The sequence below is a fragment of the Sus scrofa genome, chromosome 4 (genome assembly GCF_000003025.6).
Source record: "Sus scrofa isolate TJ Tabasco breed Duroc chromosome 4, Sscrofa11.1, whole genome shotgun sequence".
In the NCBI taxonomy this organism is placed as follows: Eukaryota; Metazoa; Chordata; class Mammalia; order Artiodactyla; family Suidae; genus Sus; species Sus scrofa.
Window position 1 is genome coordinate 68,114,478 of NC_010446.5, and position 27,533 is coordinate 68,142,010.

General features: G+C 38.2%; 1 protein-coding gene and 1 long non-coding RNA gene across 3 annotated transcripts in view; one reads left to right on the plus strand and one right to left on the minus strand.

Moving 5' to 3' along the window:
• LOC106510063 lies at positions 4,560–5,304 on the minus strand. Its single transcript, XR_001308193.2, has 2 exons — positions 4,964–5,304; positions 4,560–4,876 (listed from the first exon to the last, which is right to left on the minus strand). It is a non-coding gene; the product is annotated as an uncharacterized LOC106510063 (long non-coding RNA).
• MYBL1 (MYB proto-oncogene like 1) overlaps positions 5,601–27,533 on the plus strand; it is a 39,436-nt gene continuing 17,503 nt past the window's right edge. The window contains exons 1-7 of one of the 2 annotated variants that reach the window (XM_021089286.1): positions 5,601–6,036; positions 15,779–15,884; positions 16,197–16,268; positions 17,978–18,070; positions 19,904–20,124; positions 23,024–23,198; positions 26,648–26,719. In XM_021089286.1, coding sequence (XP_020944945.1) covers positions 6,017–6,036; positions 15,779–15,884; positions 16,197–16,268; positions 17,978–18,070; positions 19,904–20,124; positions 23,024–23,198; positions 26,648–26,719 — 759 coding nt within the window. In that variant the 5' untranslated portion in view covers positions 5,601–6,016. The remainder of the gene's footprint in view (positions 6,037–15,778; positions 15,885–16,196; positions 16,269–17,977; positions 18,071–19,903; positions 20,125–23,023; positions 23,199–26,647; positions 26,720–27,533) is intronic. The other variant, XM_021089287.1, reaches the window with a different exon arrangement.

The window sequence follows — 27,533 nt, forward strand, 5'->3', positions numbered from 1 at the left end:
TTATCCCAATACCCTACTAATACAATTCATAGATAAATTATAATTTTAAAAAATCAATTTAATGCTCTATCTATAATATGAGGAGAAACAGAAGAGATTTACCATAAAACCCATTTAAAAGACAACTAACCCAACTGATATATATGCAGAATCACCATGAACTCAATAGGTACAATACAGATATTGGTGGATACTGCATTAGTGTCTTAAAATCTTGAGCTATGTTACCTTCAGTGATTTTCTAAAATAGGGAAACAACTCTTGGTTAAGTCTGAACAAAATAAAATATAGGCTTCCCTGGTCTACATAGTAGTAGTTGCATTTCTGGAAATATTCAGTGTATTTTAAAACAGTGCAACATCTCCCTCCCCCCGCCTCCCCTAACATCTGTACACTTCTGTTTATAAGTTAAAAAAAAAGGAGTTGGTTGTAGGATTAAATAATTATCCTCAGGTTTTTCACTTATATTGCTGTCTGCTTGAACTTTGAATGGAACTCAACATAATACTTCCTTCTGCAGGACTGTCTCAGACATTGCAGGAAACTTATGTTCTAGGCCTGGCAATCTCAGTGGCAGAAATGACCTTCAATGGCTATAGATTCCCCTAAAATTTCCCCAATTTACTCTTCCCTTTGGGAATGCCTGGATGTGCTAGGCCAGAAGAGAAGAGGAGGCTGAAAAAAAAAGATAGATGATTGTCCCTGATAAAGTGGAAGGTGATAAAATTGAAAATAGAGCTAGAAAACTTGAGATTTAAGAGGAGAAGCACACACATTCCTCTCTTGGCAGATGTCCTATTTCCCACAGATTGAGTGATAAACTTGCTTTAAGGATTTTGTAGGCTTCTGGTAAATCATCTCCTTTTCAATACCTCAGGTACCCTCTCCCTTAATTTGGAGTACTTATCATTCATTCACTCATCAGCCACACCAGTGCCATGCAGAAGTTCTTAGGCCAGGGATAAAACCCATGTCACAGCAGTAACCAGAGGCACAGCAGTGACAATACCAGATCCTTAACCTGCTGGGCACCAGGGAGCTCCTGCTATTTTTATTCATTTTACAGTCATTGTGTTTATTGAGCATCTGGGTGTATCACTATTCTAGGGACTGGGGATCTAGCAATAAAAAGAACAGACAAAGATCAACTTATGGCAACTGTTGCTATGCCGGTTGCTATACCTCTATTAAAACTCTAGTCTAGGAGTTCCCACTGTAGTGCCACAGGATTGGCGCGTCTTGGGAGCATTGGGATGCAGGTTCAATCCCCGGCCTGGCATAGTGGGTTAAGGATCCAGTGTTGCCTCAGCTGCAGTCTAGGTGGCAACTACGGCTCAGATCTTATCCCTAGCTTGGGAACTCCATATACCGTGGGGAGGGCAAAAAATAAAAACAAAAGATCGGGAGTTCCCGTCGTGGCGCAGTGGTTAACGAATCCGACTAGGAACAATGAGGTTGCGGGTTCGGTCCCTGCCCTTGCTCAGTGGGTTAACGATCCGGCGTTGCCGTGAGCTGTGGTGTAGGTTGCAGACGCGGCTCGGATCCCGCGTTGCTGTGGCCCTGGCGTAGGCCGGTGGCTACAGCTCCGATTGGACCCCTAGCCTGGGAACCTCCATATGCCGCGGGAGCGGCCCAAGAAATAGCAACAACAACAACAACAAAAAGACAAAAGACAAAAAAAAAAAAAAAAAAAAAAAAAAGATCAAAAACAAACCCACAAAAAACTATAGTCTATTGCATACTATATTAAACCAGAGTAATTTTTTCAAACTAACATTAAAAAACCTTGGGAGTATTTGGCCTTTGTGGGACGAGAAGAAGCAGATGGTATAGCCATGTGAAGAAAGAGCGCAGTATACCCTCTGCTCATTTATTTAATAGTAATGAGGCAATTTATTTAAAGATTTGGAATAAGAAAGTAAATTAGTTCATAATTTAAAAGTTTTTTTTTTTTTTGTCTTTTTAGGGCCACACCTGTGGCTCATGGAGGTTCCCAGGCTAGGAGTTGAATCAGAGCTATAGCTGCCAGCCTATGCCGCAGCCACAGCCACAGCAATACCAGATCTGAGCCAAGTCTGCAATCTACACCGCAGCTCACCAAAACGCAGGATCCTTAACCCACTGATCGAGGACAGGGATCGAACCTGCATCCTCATGGATCCTAGTAGGGTTTGTTAACCACTGAGCCATGACAGGAACTCCTAAAAATTCATTTTTATAATTAAAATATGAATATATTTGTTACATAATAGATAGAAAACTTTACATGAGTTTTAAAAAATAAGACAGTTTTCAAAAAAACTTCCAGCATTTGTCCTCAACCCCAGTCTCCCTTCGTTATTCAGTCCCATATATTTCTGAGGAAAGACTTGAGAAGAATTCTTTTTTTTTTTTTTTTTTTTTTTTGTCCTTTCTAGGGCTGCACCCGTGGCATATGGAGGTTCCCAAGCTAGGGGTCCAATCAGAGTTGTAGCCACCAGCCTATACCACAGCCACAGTAATGCCAGATCCAAGTTGCGTCTGCGACCTACACCACAGCTCACGGTAACACGGGATCCTTAACCCACTGAGTGAGGCCAGGGATCAAACTGAAACCTCAGCAGATTCCCTAACCGCTGAGCCACGACAGCAACTCCAAGACTTGGGAAGCATTAACAGACTATTCAAATCTAACGCTTGGGGTCTGAGGGGTAAATGCGTGACCAATGTTCCTTGTGTTTTCAGCTTTTGGTGATTACAAATAAAGCCACTATAAACATCTGTTTTCCAAAGTGGCTGTTTCATTTGCATTCCTACTAGCAATGTAACAAAGTTATATTTGCTCAGCATCTTCATCTTCACTAACACGTGTATAGTCTCCTTCCCCATTCTAATAACTGTGTACTAGTAGCACCTTGTTGTGGTTTTACTTTGCATTTCTCTAGTGATTAATGATGTGAAACATCTTTTCATGCTACTTATTTGCCATTTGTATTTTTTTTTTTTTTTGAAAAAGTGTCTGCACTAATCTGGTGTCTTTTTTTTTTTTTTTTAAAGGGCCGCACCCGTGGCATATGAAGGGTCCCAGGCTAGGGGTGAAATCAGAGCTATAGCCACCGGCCTACACCACAGCTATAGCAATACCAGATCCAAGCTGCATCTGTGACCTACACCATAGCTCATGGCAACCCCAGATCCTTAACCCACTGAACAAGGTCAGGGATCAAACCCTTATCCTCATGAATACTAGTGGCTTCTTAACCCGCTGAGCCACAGAGGGAATTCCTGTCCTTTACTTTTTTTGCTTCTTTTTTTCTCATTATTGAGTTTTTTTTTTTTTTGGTGTGTGTGTGTGTCTTATATTTCTTTTTTTTTTTTTTTACTCAAATGAATTTATCACATCTGTAGTTGTATAATGATCATAACAATCTAATTTCACAGGATTTCCATCCCACAGCCCAGGCACATCCCCCCACCCCCCAAAATGTCTCCTCCAGAGACCATAAGTTTTTCAATGTCTGTGAGTCAGCATCTGTTCTGCAAAGAAGTTGTCTGTCCTTTTCTCAGATTCCACATGTCAGTGAAAGCATTTGATGTTGGTGTCTCATTGTATGGCTGACTTCACTTAGCTTGATAGTTTCTAGGTCCATCCACGTTGCTAAAAATGCTGGTATTTTATATTTCTTTTTAATATTGCATTGTGTATATGTACCACATCTTCTGGATCCACTCCTCTGTTGATGGACAGTTAGGTTGTTTCCATGTCTTGGCTATTGTAAATAGTGCTGCAATGAACATTGGCGTACATGTGTCTTTGCGAGTCGTGGTTTTCTCTGGATAGATGCCCAGGAGTGGGATTGCTGGATCAAATGGTAGTTCTATGTTTAGTTTTCTGAGGAATCTCCATACTGCTTTCCACAGTGGTTGCACCCATTTACAATCTCACCAAACTCATTATTAAGTTTTGAGAATTCTTTATATACTCTGAATAAAAATTCTTTATTAAACATTTTGATTTAACCGCCCCCCCCCAGTGTCAGGTTATATTTGAGTATGTGTACTGAAATAACTGTGAGCCACTTTAATTCCACATTTTGTCTTTTTATAACTAGTTTAAATGAATTTGTAATGTTATCTTTCTGAGGAGTTATGTTTACCTTTAAAGTGAGGGGAATTTAGTTTGCTGTCAAAATCTAAAATACCTGTCTTCAAGCTCTAAAAAGGTATTCTGTATAAAACTGACTGTAGCCTAAATATAGCAGAAAGACGGTTTCCTTTTAGGATGTAAATAAGCAGAGTATTAAGACCTAGGAGTATATAAGAAAACTATTTTCAAACGACATTACTTTCTAAATTAGGGTTTTTTTTTTTTAAATGAATTAGCAACACAATAAAGAATGATTTGAAAGAAAAGCTGTTTTACCGTCCCAGAAACCTAACTTGAGAAAAAGGAAGTATTAAAAGGCAGGTGTTTTAAGTTTTGAAAGTAGTACATGCAAGCGCCTCTTAATTCACATTTGCACCTGCATCTTTGATTTGCAAAAATTGATGCGTAAAATTTCAAAATAGCAAAATGTAAGTTTTGTTACATTAACATGTGGTTTTGTGCTCTATGCAGTAGAGCATGTTACCTTGCAAATTTGGATCCTTTAGCATTTCTAATCATTACTGTAATTAATCTACTTTAATAAGAGTTAAACTGAGCAGTTCGTACTTGTAACTGCTAGAAGCTCCTCCCCAGCAGTTCCTTACTCCTCCCCTCTCTCCTGCGAAGGAAGATAACCTTCTCCTGTTGACTACCGCGCTCGGTTATCTGCGCGTAATTCCCAGTCCATTCCTGTCTTCCCGCATTCTTCTCCGGGATCACGGCTCCTTCACTGCGCACCGCAGTTATTTCCTGCAGAACCGGGTAGTGGATTAAGCTCTTTGAAGACCAGCCGCAGACCCTGTTTTTTTCCCTTTTCCATTCCAAGCACGTGTCTACCTGAAAACTTTTTCCACCTGTCACACTCTTGCTCGGTCTTGATGTTCAGTTTCCTGCTACAGAATCTTGACTACCAAGTTTGGGCCAAAAGAGCTCTCATTTTTGCTTAAACAATAACGGCCGCGCAAATTTTATAGTTAGATTTGTCTCAAATCCGAAGACCGCGCCTCCTAACAGGAGGGATGCACCCCAGGAGTGAGCAGCTGTGGCCGAGAGAAGGGTGCGGGGACAATCCCTGACAGGACAGCTCAACCCCCAGGGACAACAGTGCCGCATCCCGTTAAATTTGGGCTCAGGCCGCGTTTCCGGCCAGATAGCCTCTCCGCGAGCCTGGAACTTGCTTTCCCAGTAGGCCCCGCGCGGCCTTCGGCGCCCCGCCCCCTCGCGGTGCGGCGCTGGGCGCGCTCCGGGTCCTGTCATAGCTAGACCCGCGAGCCCCGCCTGCGGCCCCACCCCCTCGCTCCCAGCTCCTTCCCCCGCTCCCGCGAGTTCCAGTCCCGGCTTCCAGCTCCCCAGCCCCGCCCTCAGTCGCGCGCGCTCTCCCGGCCCCGCCCTCGTTCCCCCGCGTGCCGCCGCCACAGCCAATGAGGTTCCGGGCCGCGTGCGCAGATTCAAACGGCGGCTCTTGAGGGAGGCTGGGCGCGAGATTCGGCGGTGCGGACAAAACCCTGCAGGAGGCTGCGAGCCCTGCAGAGCGGCTCGCTGCGGGGAGAGGGCGGGGGTCGGCTCCCGCGGCGGAGCCGCGCTGGGACCGCGGCAAGGAGGTTGAGAGGCAGGGGGAGCGGCCAGCGGAGGGCAGGAGCGCGCCTGCTGACATGTTGGGGGTATCCCTGACCGGGCCAGGCCGGGGCTAGGAGCGGCGCTGCGGGCCGGGGGCGGGTCTCGGTCCGCCCCTCCGTCCTGCTCTGCCGGGAACTTGAGTTCCGCACTCGGTCGCCTCGGAGCGTGAGCGAGTGAAGCGGCGGGAGGGTTGGGGAGAAGGAGCATTCGCCTGAGGCTGGAGGAGGCTGAACTGCGTCCCCGCCCAGCCTGCGCCTATGCGGTACTTGAAGGATGGCGAAGAGGTCGCGCAGGTGGGTGACATCCCCTTCTCCAGGCCTGTCGGCACAGTCTCGGCTCAGATCATCCTGCCTTTCCCGCCGCTTCCCCACCAGGCCCTGCCTAGCCCGGGCCGAGGTTATCCTGCCCGCTGCTCCACAGCCGCTTCGGCACGCTGGCCGGAGCGCAGCTGTGACGTGTGGAGAGTCGGGGACCGGTGTGTTTAAGACTCACGAAGTGAGCAACAGATGCCCGGGTTGCTTCCTTGAGTCCCTTCTCCCCCCCCAGCGCACGTCCGGACCCACAATCTCTCGCGGCAAGTTCTTGGTGGGAGTTTCTTGGCAGGTAAGTCTGTGTGCTTTCAGGGAGTCCGCTCCTCTGGTGAGGCTGGGGTACTGACCTGGCCGGACGACCTCAAAGTGGCATTCAGAGGGCCTCTTTTTCTCTGAATTACTGGACCTGTTAAAAATAGGAACTCTTGTGTTAAATATAGGTGGGGACCCCTCGGCCATCTCTGCCACCTTGAAAGGTATGGAAATCCTCTGAGGAATCATGAGTAGAGAGGCTCTTTTTGATGTTTTCTGTAATTACCATCCTCATGGTTTTAGTGTTATGTGTATATATATATATATATATATGTATTTAATATCCTCTACTGGGAGATGTCACACTGTTACCGCCAGTAGCTTGATCTTAAAATAAAACAATGTGTTTGATTCACTTAATATTTTGTGTGTCTACGGAAGTGTTGCACAGAGACAGGACATGGCTTTTGTTGGAAACTTGCTAGATTGAACTTATGCATGTCATCTTTGTTAATATGTCACTACAGTAGCTACTCCTAAATTGTGTGTAGTAATCACTTAGATGACAAAAAACTAGGGCCCTTTTTGTCAGGATTATTAAATAAACATGAAGAGAAGTTTGACAGGATTTCCAAATGGTTTTTATTTACCTAGATCCATAGCCTCAAAGTCTTAACTGGAAGTGTATTTCCTAAATTGAATTTTAATGCTAGATTTATTCATTGCAGATCTCCATTAAAAATTGGCAATAATTGCACATAATATTTGTGGCTTTATTCATTTGTTAAGCATCTATATGCAAGGCATTTTGGCAGAAATCAGCACAGAATATAATCAAGTCCTTGTTAGATTATTATTTTGTAGCAGCTAGGGAATAGATCAGACTCTTGAGGTGCCACAGGTGTACCCACACCCGCATGCACCTCTAGAAGAGGGTTCTCAACCTAGGCATTGTTGATACTTTGGATTAGATAATTCTTTGTATTGGGGAGGGGGGCTATCCTGTGGTTTGTATATCTAGCAGCACCTCTGGTCTTTATCCGATTCATACAATTCTTTGTATTGGGGAGGGGGGCTGTCTTGTGGTTTGTAGAATGTCTAGCAGCACCTCTGGCCTCTCTCCGATACGTGCCAGTAACACCCCACTTCCCCCAAGTGTGACAATTGAAAATATCTCCAGACGTTACCAAATAACTGTTGGTTGGGCAAAATCACCCAGGTGAGAATCACTGCTCTATAACGTCAAGACCCAATTAACTTCTCAGTCTTCAGAAAAGATAGTAAAAAGCTCCTGTATCTGTAATTACTGAGGTACCAGTTTAGGCCTTTATAAAAGCTTTTTTTTAAAAAAAAATTAAACCTTTATTAAGCCCAGTGAAAAGTGAATATGTCAACTCAATAACAGAAGTTTGTTTATATTCAGTGTGTGACATTATCTACTTACCAGTGTTGATTTTAATCTTATTTGAAGGAGTTTTTTGGCTAATGCTGTCATCAGGAGTTAGTTATGGTTAGATATGGATGCTTGAATGCCTTCTCCAGTCAGTTTTCTGTCCCTAATTTGTGTATGCTTCATAATAATAGGCTAAGAAAGAAATTGATTAATTTGCTTGTGTAAATTATTTTGTTGATAACTCTGTGAGCTTTGACTTCTTTAATTGTACTGTTGACTTTTCCTCTCAGCTCTAAAAATTAATTGAAATGTATTATAGAAATGTTGAAAGGGTCATAAGTTTGGAGTAATTAAATGCAGTTGGCTTGAAGCTACACTCCCTGTGGCAGTATGCAGGTAGAGGATGTGAGGAGAAATTATCACCTCTGAATGGTGTATTTCTTAGGGTCTTTTCATACTTGAATGTGTTTTGTGCTCTAATTTATATTTCTTATGTATGTAAATATGATTTATTTATCTTAGAAAATAATAGGAAGTGAAAATTTTGAAGGATAAATGATTTATTGGGCAAAGTCTAGTCTTATGCCTTTAACCAAATATCTTAGGAGTAAATGTGAACTTAATTTGTAGTTGAATGAAAAAGGGCATAATTCAGGCACTTTAAGATCTTCACTTATACAGTCATTTAAATATTTGATTGAAAAGTATACTTTCCTGTGTAAAAGTTTTGCATAAAACTGCAGGCATAAATCCTGTAATACACCTTTCCTGTATGATCTTGAAAAAAAAAAAAAAAAAAAAGTGGGGGGTAATACACTGTTAACCTCAGGTTGAAACAACTGGAGGATGTTAGCTCTTTTGATCTTTAAGATAACTGTAGTATCTCTGATCTGGATTTACATAAAGGAAAAGGTGTATTTTGTCTTGTGACTTTAAGCAGTTTTAGATCCCACTGGAGCTTTTAATGATATAATTTACAAGCAATGCTAAAATGGGTGTATTTGTTATTAATATGTATTTAATTTTTAACCATATTTATGTATTAAGTAATTAATTTTAGGTCTTAAAAGCCAGTTCCACTCATAAAAATAAGCTTTAAAAAATATCATTTTGAAGCTAAAAGGTCTATTTAAGCAGTAACAGATTCAGTTATTTACATTTGAGATGACTGGTGGTTACCCTAAACTGGAAAGATAGAAGCCAGCTCTTGCATTGAAAGATGTTTTTCACTGGTGCATGTGTGTGCATAGGAAACAATTTTACAGTGTTGTTTCTAACAAGATGGGTGTTGTGGGTGAAAAAATACTGACATAAGAGCTGATTTTTTAAAATCAGCTTTGTCATTAACTAGCAATATTGTTTTAGGAAAGCAAGTAAACGCTATGTCCCAGTTTTTTGTCTGTTAACATAAGGAGTTTGAATTTTGTGGTCTGTAAGGTACCTTCTAGCTTTAATATATTTCCTATTTTGAACTCTTTTGTAATCGTCTTTCCTCATTAAAAAATATACACACACTAATGGAATAAAATAGAAATGGTTTCTCATTGTTTTTGTTTATGGTTAGCTAGCTAGAACTCCTTTAAGTATTTATTTCATTATTGCTCTTAATGGTCAGATGAAGTTGAATTTGTCTTACTATAATGATGCCAGTTTGCAGTCCAGATTTGGAAATGAAATATATATGCAGTACACCATGTTAACCACTGGGTGGCCTGATTTCACTTTATTAAACTGATAAATTTTCAAACCTTGAATTTGATTGAACTTTCAAAAATGCACAATTATCCTGTGAAGACATTATAGAAAAGTTGTATTTTTGAATGTGGTGAAAAAATTCAGACTTTATGCAGCCTTATTTAAAATATTATCAAGTTGAAGTGATTTTGAGGAGCAAATTTTATAGAACTGCTGATATTTCTTTAATTTCAAACTGGTGGTTTCTTTTCAAATAAAAGTAAATTTTAAAAAATTTCAGATTCTTCCTTTGGCTACTTCATTTTACTCTTTTTAGGTAGAATTATTGGTGTCCTTTAAAATTGAATTTCTCTCAAATGTTTTTATCTTAATATCACAAAGTGTGAATAGTTTGTGTATTATTTCACAGGGAAAGTTATGACTATCACATCCTATTAGCTGACACTCTGGTGTAAAATTACCCGTAACCATTTTCCTGGCCTAATGAGTCATAGTATTTGTGTGTGTGCGTGCATGTGCGCTTCATTTTGCTGTTTCATAATCACCCTAATCACTTTGTTCATTCATAATCTACAAAACTTTTTGTATACTACTTAGGTTATATATTAGAGAGTTATAGAATAAATATTTCCTTTGACTTAATAAAACTGGCCAAATGATTCTGGAAACAAAGTTCTGGATGGAGATTCAGAGACCAAATTCCTCTTCTATTTTTGCTTTGTGACTGGAGAAATAATTCACCTATTTTTACTGTTTTTTAGATTAGTCACCCTAGGCTAGAAATGGTTTATCTATTTATGGATAGATAGTAGAAAGTTGATTTTATTTGACCATTAGACATTACCAGCGTTGATTGCTACAGAAATACTAAAAGATGATATAAAAAGAAGAAAAATAAAGAAAAACAAAGCAAATAAAATACTGGTTTGTTTTGATGTCTTGTAACCATTATTAATCAATGGGACTTTTTCATTGTTAAATGGTGAAAGTAGAATATTGGTGAGGTTATTTATGGGACTTTTATCTCTTCCCCTTTTTCTTGGCAAATTGTAGCATTCTCAGGCATCTTTATATGCCGATGCTAGTAAGAAGTTTCTAGGATCTTCTGTCATGCTTACTTGAAAGTTTTATCATCCTTTCAACAGTTACTTAAATAATATAGAAATAACTTAATGCTAAAACTAAGAAGTAGCTAGGTAGATAGATTCTAGGAAAGTCCCAGTGGCAGAGAGATGGGTTCTAAGAATTCTACTTTAATCCTCCCTTACATGCACCCACTCAGAAAACCCAGCTTCCTGAACATGATGACCATGCTGATGCAAAACAGAATGAAACCTCTTGTAGAAATAGAAATTTCTCACAAATCAAGTATGTGGTTAAAAAATGAGGTAGATTTTTAAAGTTAAAATGAACATGTTTTAAGGAAGATTATTGCTTGGAAACTAGTCTTTTGAACAAAATAACATTTTTGGACTCATTAACTTAAAATATTTTAATAAGAATCTTAAGAGATGAATTTTGTATAGATTATATATGCTGTAGATATTTTTGTGAATACTTAAAATTTTATGGATGAGTACCCAAATTAAAAATTGTTTTCAAATAACCTAATTTTTTTTTTTTTTTTTGTCTTTTCGTCTTTTTTGCCTTTTTGCCATTTCTTGGGCCTCTCCTGCAGCATATGGAGGCTCCCAGGATAGGGGTCCAATCGAGCTGTAGCTGCTGGCCTACACCAGAGCCACAGCAACAGTGGGATCTGAGCCATGTCTGCAACCTACATCATAGCTCACGGCAATGCTGGATCCTTAACCCACTGAGCAAGGCCAGGTATCGAACCCGCAACCTCATGGTTCCTAGTCGGATTCGTTAACCACTGAGCCACGATGGGAACTCCCAAATAACATAATTTTTAAAGCAGTCTCAAATATGCTGTTCTGGAAGCTATTGGGATCTGAGAGTAGGAGAGAAAAGAAGGGAACCTCTGAAAAGCATGACTGAGGGCTGTTTGGGGTGGCAGGAAGTGATAAAGTTGCTGGAGACAGTCCTAGGAGAAAGGTTAGGCAATATTAGTAGGCACCCCAAGAGAACCCTGACTGTATTGAATATTTTTTAGTGTTTCTTTCAGCAGGTTATGCTTCTTAAAGTTCTACCACTTGGAGGTGCATTTGGATTTTGAAAGTTCTTTTTTTTTTTTCTTTTTCTTTTTTTGTCTGTTCTAGGGCTGTACCCACAGTATATGGAGGTTCTCAGGCTAGGGATCTAATCGGAGCTGTAGCCGCTGGCCTACACCACAGGCCACAGCAATGCCCAGTCCTTAACCCACTGAGCAAGGCCAGGGATTGAACTTGCAACCTCATGGTTCCTAGTCGGATTCGTTAACCACTGCGCCAGGACAGGAACTCCTGAAAGTTCTTTTTAATAAGTGGGAATGCTTTTTACCTTATCTTAGAGATATTTTCATTTGTTAATAAAAAAGAAAGAGCCTTTCTCATATCTACTTGAGATCACCTGTTTTGCAGGAGGTGGAAGTTTTGATTGGGTTGGGAAGAAGTGAGGTAATTTTGGAGTACAGAATACTTGGGGGAGGTGAAAGAGTAAGAAGGATCATTCATTAGTTTTACAAATGTTTGAGTGGCAGGTACTGTGCTTGGTGCAGAGGTCAAACATATTAGACATGGTCTTTGCACTGCTGAGTTTATGATTTGGTTGAGAAAGTTGGTAAGTGTGATAGCATTAAGAAGGATGGGTTGGAGTTCCCATTGTGGTCAGTGGTTAACGAATCCGACTAGGAACTGTGAGGTTTTGGGTTCAATCCCTGACCTTGCTCAGTGGGTTAAGGATCTGGTGTTGCCCTGAGCTGTGGTGTAGGTTGCAGACGCGGCTCAGATCCCACTGTTGCTGTGGCTCTGGTGTAGGCCGGCAGCTACAGCTCCATTTGGACCCCTATCCTGGGAGCCTCCATATGCCGCAGGAGCAGCCCTAGAAAAGGCAAAAAGACAAAAAAAAAAAAAAAAAAAAAAAAGAATGGGTTGATGCTGTGAGTGCATACAGTGGACAGCAAGCTTCAATAAGATGTTTTGTCCATTCACTAGCCGTTTTAGACATTTATGAAGTCACCAGATCCTGAACCATTTCCAATTTAGCAATTTAATCCTGGCTAATCAGGTGATATTTCCAGTAGCTGAAGATGGCTGCAAATAACAGATACTTCTTTAATTAAACCTGTGCTTTTATTTTCTGCATAATTTAACAAAACAAGCATATACAGAAGTAGGCTTTGTAGATTATTATAAATAGACATTGGCTTTAGGGGAGAAGACATTGGAATGAATATTGAAGTGTGTTGAACTAAAGAAGCAGCTAGGTATCATAAGTAGGAGAGTGGAGGATTTTGGTATCTTGTTTGGTCAGATAAGAATAATTTTGGTCCTATGGAGTTGACAAATCAAGGGAAATTAGCACTTCCTCCAAAGGATCGGTAAACAGTAACTATTAAATTTAGGTCTTCATTTTCTGCACTGTCTGGTACTTAGAAAGTTTAAATAAATCTTATATTATTTTCAGATGCTCATAACTTTATTCAGTTCACTGACTACTTAAAATCCTCTAATTTAGTTTATTATAAAGGCCCGCCCTCATGGCTTTTAACTGTTCTCTGTGTGCTGGTGATTGCCAAAACTGTGGGTCTGCCCTAGACCTCTTACCTGAGCAGAAGATCCATCTGCCCATTGTCTTCTAGATAACTCTGTCCAGTAGGATAGCCCCTAGCCATGTGTGGTTTTTGAGCTCTTGTTATGTGGCTAGTCTGAATTGCTATGTACTTTTTATTTTACTTTTTAAAAAATTCTATTTTTGCTTTTCTGGTTAGCTCTCTCTGTAGGTAGGAAGACACTTTGTTGCTCCTAGGATCATTCTGTCAGCTCCATCTTTTTCTCTTTCCCTTTTACCTTTGACACTCTCTTCCCTCCTGGACAATGCTGCACCAGATTTTGAAAACCTAGCTAAGAAGAAAAGAATGTGAACATTTTCATGATTATGTTGATTACATGTTGAAATGATAATTTAAAAATATATTTGGTTAAATATTATTTATTATTAAAAATAATTTCACCTGGGAGTTCCCGTTGTGGCTCAGCAGTGATGAACCTGACTAGTATCCATGATGACGTGGGTCCGATCCCTGGTCTTAGTCAGTGGGTTAAGGATCTGGCATTGCTGTGAGCTGCAGTGTAGGTCATAGATGTGGCTTTGATCCTGCATTGCTGTGGTTCTGGTGTAGGCCAGCAGCTACTGCTCTGATTCAACCCCTAGCCTGGGAACTTTCATATGCCGCAGGTGGCCCTAAAAAGACAAATAATAATAATAATAGTTTCACCTGTTTCTGTTTTTTTTTTTTAATGTGGCAAATAAATTGCATATGTGGCTTTCATTATATTTCTATTGGACAGTGGTGTTCTACATCTCTCCACCTGTATATTTCTCAAGTGCCCTGAAATCACTCCAGACTGCTTAATTCTTCCCATTCCCTCTCCCTCCCAAAGTTCCGTTTTCTCTTCTATTCCCTATCTCAGTGGATAGCTCTGTCTATGCCTCCACAGCCAGAAATGTTGGAGTCATCTTTGAGTCCTCCTCCCATGTCTCTCATATCCATCAGCTATAAAATCCTTTTGCTTCTATGTTTTTTTAATGTATCTGTCAGTTTTAAGTGCTTTTTTCTATTGCCACTATCAGGACCTTAGTTGGTTTATTCTTTTATAGTTTCTTGATTTTTGTCACATTTAGATCTCTTCTACTCAAGAAAATAATAGAATTCTACCCTATTGTGGTACTAGTATGGTTTTTTTTTTTTTCCCCTTTTGTTTTGACTACTGTGTGCAGATTAGGGATTGAACCCGGCCTATTGCAAGTGAAAGTCCCAAGTCCTAAACCACTAGACTACCAAGGAACTCCCATGTTTTCCTATTTAAAAGTATAAAATATTTGATTCATCTGATTTTTTTTTTTATTTTAAAGTAGGATTTGAGCTTTATTTTTTTTGAGATAACTACCCAGGGAGTTCCTTGATGGCCTAAAGGTTAAAGATCTGGTGTTGTCACTACCTTGGCTCAGGTTCAGTCCCTGGCCTGAGAACTTTGACATGCCACAAGTGCAACTAAATTTTAAAAAAATGAAATAAAATAGGTAATTGAAAAAAAGATAACTACTCAGTATCTTATCATTTATTGAAAAGTCCATCTTTATCCCACTGATTAATGTTACTATTATGATTTAGCAAATTCTCATATGAGTTTTTTTCTGTGAATGTTTTATTCTGTTCCATTGATTTGAGTATCTGCTGTATGCCAGTACCATTCTGTTTTAGTAATTGTTTCTCTGCAGTAGACTTTGATATTGAATATTGCCTAATTTTCCTTTTTTTAAGAAATTTTTTGGTTATTACTGCTTATTTATTTTTCCATATGAATTTTAGAATCAGCTTTTCTAAATTCCTCTGAAAAATCTATTGATATTTTTATTCATTTAATCTAAATTTATGAAGAATGGACTTCTGTAATATTTTCCTGGAGTTCCTGCCGTGGCGCAGTGAGATCAGCGGTGTCTCTGGAGCACTGGGACTTGGTTCGATCTCTGGCCAGGCGCAGTGAGTTAAGGATCTGGCATTGGTGCAGCTGTGGTGTAGGTCGCAACTGTGGCCAGGGTCTGATCTCTGGCCAGGGAACTCCATGTGCTGGGATGGCCAATAAAAAAAAAAGAAAGAAAAAATATTATTTTCCTATCTGAGAATGTGGTCTGAATGTTTTTCCAGTTGTTCTTCTGTGTCTCACAATAGTGTTTTGTTGTTTACTATACCTTGATCTTGTATATTCAAATTATTTCTAAATGTTTTGACTTTTTTTGTTGGTGGTATTATAAGTGGCTCATTTCTTCCATTATGTCTTTTAACTGACTGTGTTTTATATTTTACCATTACTATTGTCAAGCCCTAATAAGTTCTTACTTGGATTATTGTGAAAGATTATTAATTGGTTTTCTTTCCTCCATCTCCCCACACCTGCCAGTGATTTTTCTGAAACACATGATAATTGTCTTTCAGTCCCTTATTTAAAGTCCTTTAATTCTTTAGGTTAAAGGTCAAGTAAAAAATAAAGGTCACACTCCTTAGCATAACATAAAGGTTATCACTTGCCCCCTGCTGACCTGTCTACCTTCATCCTCTGGTGTCAGTAAGAACTCTAGCTCCTCTGCATGGCAGGACTCTTAGTATTTTTATACTGTGAATAATTTCAGGGAATATGTCTGCTCATCTGAGTGGCTTTACAAATGTAAATTTTATTTACAAATGTAAATAAAATTCTTGATTTCATGATGTTTTTTTTTTTCCAGTGAGGATGAGGATGATGACCTTCAGTATGCTGATCATGATTATGAAGTTCCCCAACAAAAAGGGTTGAAGAAACTCTGGAATAGAGTAAAATGGACAAGAGATGAGGTGATTTTGTGATAAGGTTTACTAATTTCATACTTGTATTTGTTGATTAATTATATATATTAAAGATATTTAAAAACAAAACATGGGAAGCGTTATCCATCAGCTAACTTGCAACCAGAGGTGAATAATGAATGGGTTGATGTTGAAACTGACAGAAACAGTTTAGTAAATGAGAGGACTTGTATTACAGTGGCTTCAGTCCTTCTAAAAATGGCCACTAGATATGACATGAAAGAATTGGAGAGTGTCCGTATTCAGGGATAGGGGAAAAGGGTGGGGGAAGCTTTATAACTTTCATACCTGTTTTAATAGGATGATAAGTTAAAGAAGTTGGTTGAACAACATGGAACTGATGATTGGACTCTAATTGCTAGTCATCTTCAAGTAAGTGAAACATTATCTTATATTGCTAACATGAATGCTTAGCCATGGGGTTAAATTTGCTGTTTTTCAAAAATGTGTCTATATTATTTTAGATTTAGGGTTCCTTCCTAAAAACATCTCTTTTGATCTTCCTACAGGTGGAAGTTTAGAATAGTGTGATTGTCTAGTGATTAGTTTATTCAGGGCTCTAAAAAAAGATTACTAATCTAGGAGTTCCTGTGGTGGGACAGCAGAAATGAATCCAACTAGGAACCATGAGGTTGCAGGTTTGATCCCTGGCCTCGCTCAGTGGGTTAAGGATCTGGCATTGCTGTGAGCTGTGGTGTAGGTCGCAGCTGTGGCTTGGATCCTGCATTGCTCTGGCTGTGGTGTAGGCTGGCACCTGTAGCTCCAACTTAACCCCTAGCCTGGGAACCTCCACATGCTGTGGGTGTGGCCCTAAAAAAAGCAAAAAAAAAAAAAAAAAAAAAAAAAAAGATTACTAACCTAAAACAAAAATGATACCAAGTTTGGTCAGGGCTTTATAAATATTGGCTGATAAATGTTAAAACATTTTGAGAGGTTAAGTATATTAAAATATTTTGGTAGCTAATTAATAAAATCAGGAAAAGTGATGTTGCTGTGAGAATTAGAAAAAACATATAGGATGTTTGGCACAGTTCCTGACATTTGGCAGGTGTTCAATAAATGGAAGCTAAGTTAGAAAAGTTATTTACACTAGCTTTATCAGTTTAACTTCAGTGGTATGACAGCAAATGAAGTGAATAGAGAAGTTCTACAAGGACACACAAGGACAGCCCGATTATTTTGAAAAAGTGATAACCTTAAAATGGATCAGCATTGATACACAGAAGCCATAAATGAAGAAGCTCAGTTTGAATAAAAATAAGTCCATTAAGCACAAGGACAGAGCTATTGGTAAACAAAGTATTTGTATTTATATACTTCTAAATTATCTGTAATCCTGTATATGAACTAATATCTTTGGAATCTGAATCATGAATGAAAAATGTTATTATTACTGTCTTTTTAATAAACAGGAGTTATTCTCGTTCGTGAATTGACTGAAATAAGGTTATATTTGTAATCATTGTTGGTGTTTGAAATGCTTCATAAGGTTTTATCTTGGTAAATTTATTTTCCTTTTGAATTTCAACAGTTATATACTGTAACTGATACATAATCACATGTTCTATCTAGATGTATTTAGTTTTTTCTTGATAACTTGGATGTCATCATTTATGAACATCCTTTAAATAATGTGCATTGGTCTAGAAATGCCTTTCAGGGTTTTTTAATTGTGTAGAGTTATATACTGCTCTACTATGAATTCAGACTACTGCTACGCTGTTTGAGTTCATATATCTGCTTTGTAGTGTTGTCTGTTTACTTCCTTCTATTCATCAATACATTTCCTATGGCATTATCTGTGTTATAGCTTTGCTTTTTGCTATTTTATGAGGCAGAGTATAGTGACACATCGTTTAATTTCCAGTACATATTGTTTTTATTTATAATCACTGCCGACAACTTTAATTAAAAATGAATTGGACACAGTCATGTAAAATAAATATTATATTTTTAAAGAATGCTGTTGAATGTATTCTTCTTGAAAACTTTCTTCTTAAGGTTGTAAAACATAAGTTTGGGCTGACTTGCTTTCTGGAAGACAATTTTGTTCAATAACAAAATCATCTAAATTCTTTCAGAATCGTTCCGATTTTCAGTGCCAGCATCGATGGCAAAAAGTCTTAAATCCAGAATTGATAAAAGGTCCCTGGACTAAAGAAGAAGATCAGAGGGTAATGTGTTCATAGTCTTTATTTTCACTGTGTAGGTGGACTAGCTTTTTTTTTTTTTTTTTCCTTTCATACATGGTTTTTTGTCACATAAATATGTGTTTAAATCACTTGGATTTGTTCTCTGATTGCTGCTTGCATCAGAATTGCAAGTTGAGTATCCTGAAATGTATTTTTTTTCAGAATTGAGTCAAACTAAATGTGGTATATATAGCCTTTACTGTCTGAAAGTTTGGTTTACAGAAAGAAAAATACCATCAGCTTATTAGTAACCTTGTTTAGTACTTAGTTTAGCAACACTAGGGTATAGTTTCTTATTGAACATTGAGTTAGTGTTTAAAAAGCAATTTTATTCTTATTTTATCTGGTAATGTAATATGTAAGGAAGTCATTCTTAGCGTTTCCTCATGACCAAATAAGATAGATATCAGAGCATCATGTTCCAAAAGGGTTGGATGATTCAAAAACCAAGGTAATTCTTTGAGTTGCGAAAGTCTGAGAAGAATAGGAGAGTTCCTGTCCTCTACTGAAAATTGCCCTTTAGTTCATGCTCTTTATGGTGTAAAAGTTTTTAGGGTAGTTGGGAAATTATAGCATTCTTACTGCCACTCAAAACAAAACAAAACAAAACAAAAAGTTTACCTCACTCAGATCAGAACTTAACTGATTTGCTTGATGGCCAGTGATAAATTTTAAAACATGTGATTTGTATCCTTTCAGTTTGAGAAAGGAAGAAATGAAAAGACAGTAACTATCTAGATGTCTTGCTTCCAAAATGATTTATTTGGCATTCAGCTGAAGCCAAGTCTCAACATGCATAGAGCTCAACATTTTTACCACTATTTCAAAATAATTTTGTATGCAGCAGTTCAACTTACAAGTTACTTTAATTAACACCTTGTAATTTAGATAAGTTTGGGATCAGTTTTTGAACTTGGCAAATGCTGAAGGAGTATTAGCAAAATTGTTTTTTTAAGTTGTAGTTAATTGTTTGGATTTAATGCATTACAAATAGTATTCTTGAGTTATGTTTTAAAATGCTGTCAAGGTAGTGCTTTTTAAAAATTAAGGTATAAGGAGTTCCAGTTGTGGTGTGGTGGGTTAGGAATCTGACTGCAGTGGCTTGGGACACTGCAGAGGTGCAGGTTTGATCCCCAGCCCAGTGCAGTGGGTTGATGTATCCATCGTTGCCACAGCTGCAGTGTGGGTTGTAGCTGCAGCTCAGATTCAGTCCCTGGCCCTGTGGCTTCTATGTGCCATGGGTGTGGCCATTAAAAAAAGAAAAAAAATTGTGGTATAATTGTATATTAGCTTTGGATGTACAGCATAATGTATTTATTGGTGAGATGATCACCACAGTAAATCTAGTTAATATCTGTCTCCATACGTAGTTACAAATTTTTTTTCTTTTTCTTTCTTTTTGACATTTTCTTGGGTTGCTACCACAGCATATGGAGGTTCCCAGGCTAGGGGTCGAATCAGAGCTGTAGCCACCAGCCTACGCCAGAGCCACAGCAACACGGGATCTGAGCCGTGTCTGCAACCTACACCACAGCTCACGACAACACTGGATCCTTAACCCACTGAGCAAGGCCAGGGATCGAACCTGCAACCTCACGGTTCCTAGTCGGATTCATTAACCACAGAGCCACGATGGGAACTCCACAAATTTTTTTTCTTGTGATGAGAACTTTTAAGCAACTCAACTCTTAGCAGTTTTCAGATATACAATACAGTGTTATTAATTGCATTCTCTGTGCTGTACATTATATCTCTATAACTTATTTATTTTAAAAAAGGTAATGCTTTTTTAAATTTTGCTTTTCTGTTTCTTAGGTTATTGAATTAGTTCAGAAATATGGGCCAAAGAGATGGTCTTTAATTGCAAAACATTTAAAAGGAAGAATAGGCAAGCAGTGTAGAGAAAGATGGCATAATCATCTGAATCCTGAAGTAAAGAAATCTTCTTGGACAGAAGAGGAGGACAGGATTATCTACGAAGCACATAAGCGGTTAGGGAATCGTTGGGCAGAAATTGCCAAACTACTTCCTGGAAGGTACTTATTTAAATGTATATACATTTTTCTGTACTTAAACTTGTTCTTTATTATGTTACTATTAAATGTATTTGTAAGTATCTCATGACTTTTATTTTTTTTATAATTAAAATTTAGACTGCCGTAATACAAGCATCCCTTTGTGATATTTGTAATACATTTTGTGGTAAAGGATATAATTACTTTTATTTTATTTTGTTTTGGCCAAGCTCACTGCATGTAAGTTCCCAGGCCAAGGCTGGAACCTGTGCCACAGCAGCAACCTGAGCTCCTGCAGTGATATGCCTTTTTTTTTTTTTAATTATTATTTTTTTGTCTTTTATCCTTTTAGGGCCACACCCACAGCACATGGAGGTTCCCAGGCTAGGGGTCTAATCAGAGTTATAGGCTGCCGGCCTACGCAAGAGCCACAGCAATGCCAGATCCAAGCCTCATCTGTGACCCACACCACAGCTCACCACAACACCAGATCCTTAACCCACTGAGCAAGGCCAGGGATTGAACCCGCAACCTCATGGTTCCTAATCAGATTCGTTTCCACTGCGCCACAACAGGAACTCCGATATGCTCTTTTAATGAAATATTTTATAGCGGTAATTTGTGCAATAAAATGATGGACCTTTAGATTATATGACCATAATGCACTCCCCAAATCATGTTTACGTATCAGTGCCATTTAAGCAACCTTTTTTGTACTGGAATCTGTGCATAAGACCAGAGAATAACAAATACACTGGCTGAAGTAAATTGCTTTGAAAGTGCATGAGAGAAAATTCAATTCTTAGTTAATTATGATATGGTTCAGATCATGGAGTATTGTACTTATATCCATGTGTCTAAAATATGGAACGGAGTTCCCATCGTGGCGCAGTGGTTAACGAATCTGACTAGGAACCATGAGGTTGCGGGTTCGGTCCTTGCCCTTGCTCAGTGGGTTAACGATCCGGCGTTGCCGTTAGCTGTGGTATAGGTTGCAGACGAGGCTCGGATCCCGCGTTGCTGTGGCTCTGGTGTAGGCCGGTGGCTGCAGCTCCGATTCAACCCCTAGCCTGGGAACCTCCATACGCCGCGGGAGCGGCCCTAAAAGAGGCAAAAAGACCAAAAAATAAAAATAAAATAAAATAAAATAAAATATGGAACTTCTCTCGCAGGGCAGTGATGATAAGTACACTATACACTGTACTGCTTAGAATGTTTCCTAGCAGTTTGTAGTACAGTAGACCAGCAAAATATTGGGAAAGTCCATACCTCACTCAAGAAGGCATGCATTTGTTTTTTATTGCTGTAATCTCTCTATAGTATTTAATAGTTTATAAAATGCTTTTACATTTTTTTTTAGAGAAAGAAAATGCTTTTATTGTTAAGTAACCTGAAATCAGAATGTGATGCCCAGCATAGGCAGTCTGATAAGAGATTGCAAAAAAACAGAGAAAATTCCACCTTTCACCCACATAGCCAAGAAGATATATGATCCATTATGTACAAGTTCTCAAGATAAATAATAACTAGTCCTTGAGTCAGAAGACTTGACAGCACCATTTTATTTCACATAGTTCATCCTACATTTACCTGGTAATTGAAATGCCCAGCTGTGTTAGTTACTTGGCTTTATGCAAAGGAAAAACAGACTTCTCATAGCTGTTCGTTAGAAGGTAGTTTTACAACTTGGAGCCTGGTCAGCTAAAGTTAGGTTTCTACCCTTCAGCTGAAACTTGGAGATAGTGCACTCTGGTCTTTATACTCTTAATTAATCTTCATTTACTTGTGAAATATGCAGAGCAAACATTGCTGTCTTTGTTTTATAGATAAGGAAATTAAAGTATAGTGTTAAGTTTTGTATTCAAATTATTGAACTCAGTCTAGGAACTTTTGATGTTCTAAATCTTTGATAACATCTTTTTTATTGTCCATAGAACCTTAGGTTAGTGTTTAGCATAGGTTCTCAGTAAATGTTTGTATACTTCTGGAAATTTATACTGTGAGTAGTTGTAGATTGAAGATTTACATTTTTACAGAGAGAACTTAGGTAAAAGGGGAGCTGGTGAACTCTTTTTTCCATAGGCGTTTTGTTGTTAAGAAGTGAAAAAGCATACTGTGATTCTGTAACTTGAGGGTTGCTTTTTATGACCATGTTTGATCCTGGCTTTAAAGATTTAGTCCTCGCTGTGCCTTTTATTTGGAATACCTTTTTTTTTTTTTCTTGTCCTTGTATGCGGTTCATTCTTGTCATCCAGATCTTTCACTGTCACCTCACAGGACTTCCTAGACCTCCAATCAAAATTACCCTAGTTTCTCACTTGTCTTATCCTACTTTAAATAATCTACTTTATTTTTTTTAATATCTACTTTTTTTTTTTTTTGCCATTTCTTGGACCGCTTCCACGGCATATGGAGGTTCCCAGGCTAGGAGTCCAATCGGAGCTGTAGCCTCCAGCCTATGCCTATGCCAGAGCCACAGCAATGCAGGATCCAAGCCACAGCTGCGACCTACACCACAGCTCACGGCAATGCTGGATCCTTAATCCACTGAGCAAGGCCAGGGATCGAACCTGCAACCTCATGGTTCCTAGTCGGATTTGTTAACCACTGTGCCACACCTGGGAACTCCAGTTTTTTTTTAATATTTACTTTAAATGATCTTATTATTATTTTTTTCTTTTGTTTCCTCCTTCCCTGCTACCACGCAGTGAGAATGAAAGCAGGGACTTTATTTTATTCACTGCTGTATCTCCATTGTTTAGAACTGTTTGACATACAGACATACACTTTATTTTTTGAATTTAAGAAAAAGTATCTAAATTCATCAGTTGTAAAAACTTGTTTAAGAATACTTTGTATACTTTATACAGTGTTAAAATTTATGGAATCTTCTTTTTAAGTATACACTTTCATTTCTTAGGACTGATAATTCTATCAAAAATCATTGGAATTCTACTATGCGAAGAAAAGTGGAACAGGAGGGCTACTTACAAGATGGAATAAAATCAGAACGATCTTCATCTAAACTTCAACACAAACCTTGTGCGACTATGGACCATTTGCAAACCCAGAATCAGTTTTACATACCTGTTCAGGCACATATTTTTAATACCTTTATTATTTAAAAAATTTCTTCAGTTGCTATATGGGAAGGTGTTTAGTTTCTTAATGGGACGGACAACATGTATTTAGGGGAATGGACATTTAAATTTCCAAACTGAAAAAATATGGCATAAATAGCTGTTAAACCATTAGTAGGTGTTTTTTTTTTAATTTTCATTGAAGTATAGTTGATTAATGTTTTGTTTATTTCTGCTACATAGCAAAGTGATTCAGTTTATATTTTACATTTTTTTTTAAATGGTTGCACCTGTGACATTTGAAAGTTCCCAGGCCAGGGGTCGAATCAGAACTGCAGTTGATGCCTATGGCACAGCCATGGCAATGCTGGATCTGAGCCACATCTGTGACCTACGCTGCACCTTGTGGCAACGCCAGATCCTTAACCACTAAGCGAGGCCAAGGACCAAATCCACATCCCCACAGAGACAATATTGGTCCTTAACCCATTGAGCCACAAAAGGGACTCCATTCTTTTTTTAATATCTTTTCTATTATGGATTATCATAGGGTATTGAATATAGTTCGCTGTGCTATACAATTAGAACCTTGTTTTTTATCCATTCTATATATAATAGTGTATATCTACTAACCCCAACTTCTCATATCTCTTTGTTTTGACTGATAAGTGTTTTGGGAATAAACTCATTAAAATATTTCCTTTTATATATAATTTTTACATTATCTAGTTAAGAAACTTAGTACATATATTTCCTAATACTGTCATTCTTTCAGTCTTCATGATTTGAAGCTAATGGTCATTTGTGCTTTAATATCTATTGTAGTTTCTTTTTTTAAAAAAAATTGTCTGATTGTAGTATTACTTATCTCTAAGAGGTAAGTATATATAAAACATTTTAAAGGAGAAAATAGTCAAATCATTCAAGTTACCATTTTGGGCAGGGTGGTAAATAATTGATTCTTTTTTTTTTTTTTCTTTTTTCCTGGCCATGCCAGTGGCATGTGGAAAGTCTCAGGCCAGGGATTGAACCTGAGCCACAGCAGTGTTAATGCTGAATACTTAACCACTAGGCCACTAGGGAACTCTGATAATTGGTTCTTTTATGGCATTCAAATTTGCTTTTCCCTCATAACTTGACTGACTTCAGGCTTTGTTCAGACAGGCTCATTGGAAATTAACCATGTTCATCATAGGTCAAGCTCTTTTTTCCTTACGATGAATGCATTTTCCCACCTGCAAGAAATTAGTTTAGGAGTTTTCATAAGATTTGTTTTACATTTTTCTGCTGCTTGTCTGTCATGCCATTTTTCCTGTTAAGCAGTTCTTGGTTCTTGTCACATAAAATGTAGCAATTAAGTCCAGACTTAATAGTATCTACCGAAAGATAAAATTTGGCTAGGTGTTAACAATCTATGTTTAGTATGCGTCATTTGATTTTATTACACTAAATGGACATTATTTTTTTAGACTTTATTTATTTGTGGGGGTGCTACACCTGTGGCATATGGAAGGTTCCAGGTTAAGAGTCGAATCGGAACTTCAACTGCCAGCCTATGTTACAGCCACAGCAATGCTGGCGCTTAACTCACTAGACATAATTTTAAAAGACCCACTTAAAAAAGTAGTAACATCTTAATTTGTAAGTAGGAAACCATGAAGATAGTGTAGTTATCTGCTGATATTCAGTGCCTTAAGATTTTTATTGTCTGTTTCTTTACATTTTTCTTTAGTCCTAGATTTCAGCAGCATAAACTGAAACATTCTGCTGCTCTCTTAGAAAGGCTATCATTTAAATTTATTTTTTTAACTCGTAAGAAGATAATTTTTAAATTATTTGGGGCCCATAGAGTGTTTAACATTCTCAATGAAAATGTAATGGAAATTAAGGATATTTCTTTTACTTGAAGAATATTTACCTTACTTTTAATAATTCTTGAAAGATTTGTGTATTCTTAGTTCAATTCATTTAAACTGCTAGAAAGATCATTCTAATTTTGACTCAAAAGAAAAGAATAGATTGGTTTGAAATACTGTCACAGATTTAAAAGAAAAGTTTGCAAAAGAAAATTTTTTCATTCACTGGAAGTTGAGCAATAACTCATGCTAGTCAAGTGTGAAAAGTTCTATGTTAGAAGTTACATATAATGATTCTGCAGTGGGTAGTGATTTAGGTAGTCCATTATGGAAAATAGACAATTTCATATTTATAGTTATTAGATTTTAATGTTTTAAAAATACTTTCATATTTCTCTCCAGCACTGCACAGTAAATTTGCATGCAACTTCAAAAATTTTATTGCAGATGCTTTAGAAAAGAAACAATAGTTTTTCATCTATTGTCAGAGTATTAAAAAGTATGTGAGGAGTTCCCATCGTGGTGCGGTGGTTAACGAATCCGACTAGGAACCATGAGGTTGTGGGTTCAATCCCTGGCCTTGCTCAGTGGGTTAAGGATCCGGCGTTGCTTTGAGCTGTGGTGTAGGTTGCAGACACGGCTCGGATCCCGTGTTGCTGTGGCTCTGGCGTAGGCTGGCAGCTACAGCTCCGATTTGACCCCTAGCCTGGGAACCTCCATATGCTGTGGGAGTGACCCAAGAAAATGTCAAAAAGACAAAAAAAAAAAAAAAAAAAAAGTATGTGAGTGATTGTTTTTTTCTAAGACAAGTAATAGAAACAGCCTCTGTTTTCATATCTTTCTTTACAGAGATTGGCTTGGGGGTGGTGGTAGGAGTAGGAGGTATGAATATTGAACACTTACTTTAGTCTCCACCTTCATGAGTGCTCCATAAGGATCAGCTCCTTCCTCTGAAGGATAAAGGATAGGGACACAATTACTTTGTCTTCTTCTGGATGTAGAGCAATCCTTCAAGAGTAGATCTAAAAAAATATTTGGTGGATATTGTAGATAATAGTTAACTCATAGATCTAGGCCAAGTAATTCTCCTATTCATTCAGGAGAAAAGAGGTCTTTCCTGAGTTACTGCCTTTTTTCTTTTTTTAATTTTAATGAATTTAAATTTCCAAGGTCTCTTCTGTTAAATTGAAAATATTTGCCAGCACTGCTTTAGATACCAAAGAGATTGTGATACTGAGTATTTGGTATTTAGCACTTGTTAGGGCTGCACCTGCAACATATATTAAGTTCCCAGGCTAGGGATCAGATGGGAGCTGCAGCCACCAGCCTACACCACAGCCACAGCAACACAAGATCCGAGCTGCATCTGCAACCTACACCACAGCTCACAGCAACGCCAAATACTTAACCTACTGAGCGAGGGTAGGAATTGAATGCACATCCTCATGAATACTAGTCAGGTTTGTTACCACTCAGCCACAGTGGGAACTCTGGAGATAATGAGTTTTTAATGTTGATATTTTGTTTACCTTTTGTGTTTTGCCTCAGATTTAAAAAAAATTTATATGGTGTTATATGTATGCTATTAATGTTTTTATTACTTTTTAGATCCCAGGCTATCAGTATGTGTCGCCTGAAGGCAATTGTGTAGAACATGTTCAGACTTCTGCCTTTATTCAGGTAATTTCTTATTCACAAAATTAAAAAAAAAACAAACCCAAACGAAACACTTTCAAACATTTTCAAAATCTAATAGTGACTCATCTATAAAACTAGGGCAAAACAATGCTGTCTGACCTATTTACTTTGAGTATTACAAGCATTAAAGGAGAAAGTTTGTAAGTGGGTTTGAGAAATATAAACTGTGCAAATGTTGGGTAGTTCCTGACACCACCTGGTAAGGTGGTTATTTCATCCTTCTGACCTAGAGCATTCATGTTATGAATGGACATGTTTTTGCTAAATTGGATAGAATATGTGTATTCAGATTCAATATATTAAAATAGACTCCACACATAAGGTTTTAAATTAATATAGATGATACAATTTGAATTTTTTTTTTTTTTTGCCATTTCTAGGGCCGCTTTGCAGCATATGGAGGTTCCCAGGCTAGGGGTCTAATTGGAGCTGTAGCTGCCAGCCTATGCCAGAGCCACAGCAACGAGGGATCCGAGCCGCGTCTGCAGCCTACACCACAGCTCATGGCAATGCTGGATCCTAACCCACTGAGCAAGGCCAGGGATCGAACCCGCAACCTCATGGTTCCTAGTCGGATTCGTTAACCACTGAGCCATGACGGGAATTCCACAATTTGAATTTTTAAATGCATATAGATGATATAATTTAAATTTTAAATGCATTTAAATTTCCCAGGTCTTTTCTGTTAAATTGAAAATATTTGCCAGCACCTCTTTAGATACCAAAGGGATTGTGATACTGAGTATTTGGTATTTAGTAGTAGTAAACTTTATTAGAGAAAATAGATTTTATGTTG